Source organism: Monocercomonoides exilis (assembly GCF_001643675.1).
Source record: "Monocercomonoides exilis strain PA203 chromosome Unknown scaffold9-1957334, whole genome shotgun sequence".
NCBI classification, from domain to species: Eukaryota; Preaxostyla; order Oxymonadida; family Polymastigidae; genus Monocercomonoides; species Monocercomonoides exilis.
In genome coordinates this window covers 19,417-22,014 of record NW_027150554.1, presented here as the reverse complement: position 1 = coordinate 22,014, position 2,598 = coordinate 19,417, and the positions used below count along the sequence as shown (strand labels likewise).

At 39.1% G+C, this 2,598-nt stretch overlaps 1 protein-coding gene across 1 annotated transcript; it reads left to right on the top strand.

The window, feature by feature from the left end:
- Positions 1-262: 262 nt before the first annotated feature.
- MONOS_3046 (uncharacterized protein) lies at positions 263-2,342 on the top strand (the record flags this gene model as incomplete). Its single annotated transcript, XM_067873017.1, has 5 exons — positions 263-355; positions 505-1,007; positions 1,207-1,410; positions 1,982-2,113; positions 2,333-2,342. The coding sequence occupies 5 exons, from the start codon at positions 263-265 to the stop codon at positions 2,340-2,342; spliced, it is 942 nt and encodes a 313-aa protein (XP_067732240.1).
- Between the last annotated feature and the right edge of the window lie 256 nt (positions 2,343-2,598).

The following is a 2,598-nucleotide window of genomic DNA, read 5'->3' as shown; positions in this document are numbered from 1 at the left end:
GATAATCAAACTGGTATTAGCATTTTTCTGAATATTTTGGTTCTTCTTCATTAAAAAATGACATACAGATGCCTAAAGATGCGCCAAAGAAGAATACGTTTAAAGGCAAGTTGATGGAATGCTTGAAAGAGGAGTTTTAAATGTAGTTTAAGCCATTGGCTCTGAACCATTATCATTGGCACATTTTTCTCATTGAAACGTAAATAAAGGTGTAAAGTGAAAATTTCCTTAAAGCGAGTGCTTCTCCAAGAGATTGGGCCTTATGCATGAAAATTCTATTCATGAAGAAGCCGAGCGTGATTCGATATCTTTCCGATTGCCATCCTCAGCTGTAATGGATGATGCAACACATCTTGTACTGAAGCTCCATTCTTTGAAACCTCATTCATCTACGACTTCCTCACAACATCGTTCCGCAGAATTTCCATCTTAATCTTCACACAACGCTTCCGCCACTTCACACCTCCTCCCTTTCACCGAAGAATATGACATGCCTTCGTGTAGCCAAAGCCTTCGCCCATTGTGTCTTTGCCTTTCTCTGTGCGCCGTACATCCAACATAAGCAGTGCGAGTATTCCCTTGCACTCTGCAAGGGCTCCCCACCTGCTCCAATCACTCTGCCGGCGGAAGGGCTTCCACGTGGGCGATGTGCTGTGCGAAGAAGATCATTCTTGTGGAAAGAAGAAGCCGAGAAACAAACAAAGGAAGGAAGTCTTGACTAGAGCTGGGGCTTTGGTTGGAACAGGGAATGCGATAGATGCAGGGCTTGGCAGCGGGTTGGGCACTGGCGCAGGCAACAGAACTGATGCAAACGGAGCTGTTGTGGAGGGAAAAGAAGGAGGTGAAGGAAATGGAGGAAGGAGAGTGAAGAAGAGGAAGAGGAAGAAGAAAAAGGTGAAGAAGGTGAAGAAGGTGATGAATAAGAATAAGAATAAGAAGAAGAATTTCGAATTGACGATTCATTTTCCACCAAACAACGCGAAATTATATCAACCGAACTCGAATGCGTTTTGTCTTTCATGAAAAAACTTATGCTTTGCCTGAGAAACACGAGAAAAGCAGTAAGTGACAGACAAACGCTACTAATGTACAAGGAACGGGTGGTCGGCTGTCTTTGGCGGCTGGTTCTGTTCACAGTACAGCTGGGAAATACAAGAGCAGTTGGGCTATGCGAATGAACTTGTACATTTTAACAGGCTGATTTAGGAAAGAAAGAGAAGTCGAAACAGAAGCAGCATTTGTGCTGGTGAACCAGATGGAGCTGGTGGATGTGATGAGAGAGTGGAAGAGGGAGAAGGCGAAGAGGTTGCTGAAAGGGCAGAAGGAGGAGGAGAAGAGGAAGAAAGAGACGTGTTGTGAAGGACGGTGGAGGGAAGGAAAGCTGTTCAAGAAGGCACACTTGCGTACAAGGTTTGTTAATGGTTTATATGTGGCTTTATGTATTATTTATGCATTTATTTTCAATCACAATAATTTCTTTTCATTAATACTTCCAATTTACATGTTTTTTATTATTATTTAAAATTAATTATTTTCATTTTTCCTTTTATTATTTTGAACAAAATGAACTCAAAACCTTCAATTCCGCCTCCAGAGCATTTGTAACAGCCGACTTAGCCCTCTCTTTCTCTCCTGCAGTTAAGCACATATATCCCTTCGCGCACTGCTTCTTCTCCTTTCTCTCTTCTCAAAATCATTCCTCCATTTCCCATTCTTTTGTCTCATTGCTCTTCTGTTTCGACTTTTCTGCCTTCGACTTTCTTCGCATTAAGACTTCTGAAGCAATAAAACGAGTATTCAGAGGAAAAAAATCGCTTATCAAGAAAGCTATCGGAGAAATAATCAGTCTGAAAAGACTCTGAACTCGTTTGGAATTTTTTGTTTTTGACTTGACACATTTTGCGAGCGAGTTGCAATTTAACTTGTCAAAAGAACAAAGGAAGATACAAAACCAACTGAAGAAATGCTGTTTGTGTTTTAGCAGCTCTTTCAACAGAAACATTGAAATCGATCCAAAAAGAGGTGAAAGAAGAGTTTCTGATGCCGTTTTGGTTTTGTCGTCGAATGTGATTCCAACTAGGCTGAAGGAAGGATGTTCCGTTGATGCTTCAAGGTGTGGATGAAGATGGAAGGGGATAAAAAATTAAAGGGAGAAGAAAAAGTGAATATTATTGAAATGTTTTTTTTTTCATTATTTTTTTATTCTTTTTGTTTTTCTTATTAAAATCGATATTTATTCAATTTCAAAATTCATCATTTTCTGTTTTCTGGTTCTCATGTTTCTTATTGGCTTCAATATTATTTATACGTTTTAATTTATATATCTTCTCAGCTTTTCTTAATTTTGAGCATCCCATGAAGTTATCCATCGGCCACACTTCTCATTCACATTTCGCTTATCAAAAACAAAAATTTGAAAATACCAGAAACTTCGAAGAAAACGTTGGAATCGAAGAATCCGCTTCCTCCTTCTCCTCATTCTCCTCCTTCTTCCTCTTCCTTTTCTTCTTCCTCTTCTTCTTCTTCCTCTTTCTTCTTCAATCAATTATCACATAATTTCTTCTTTTTCAACTTCTATTTTCTTCAATCTTTTCATTC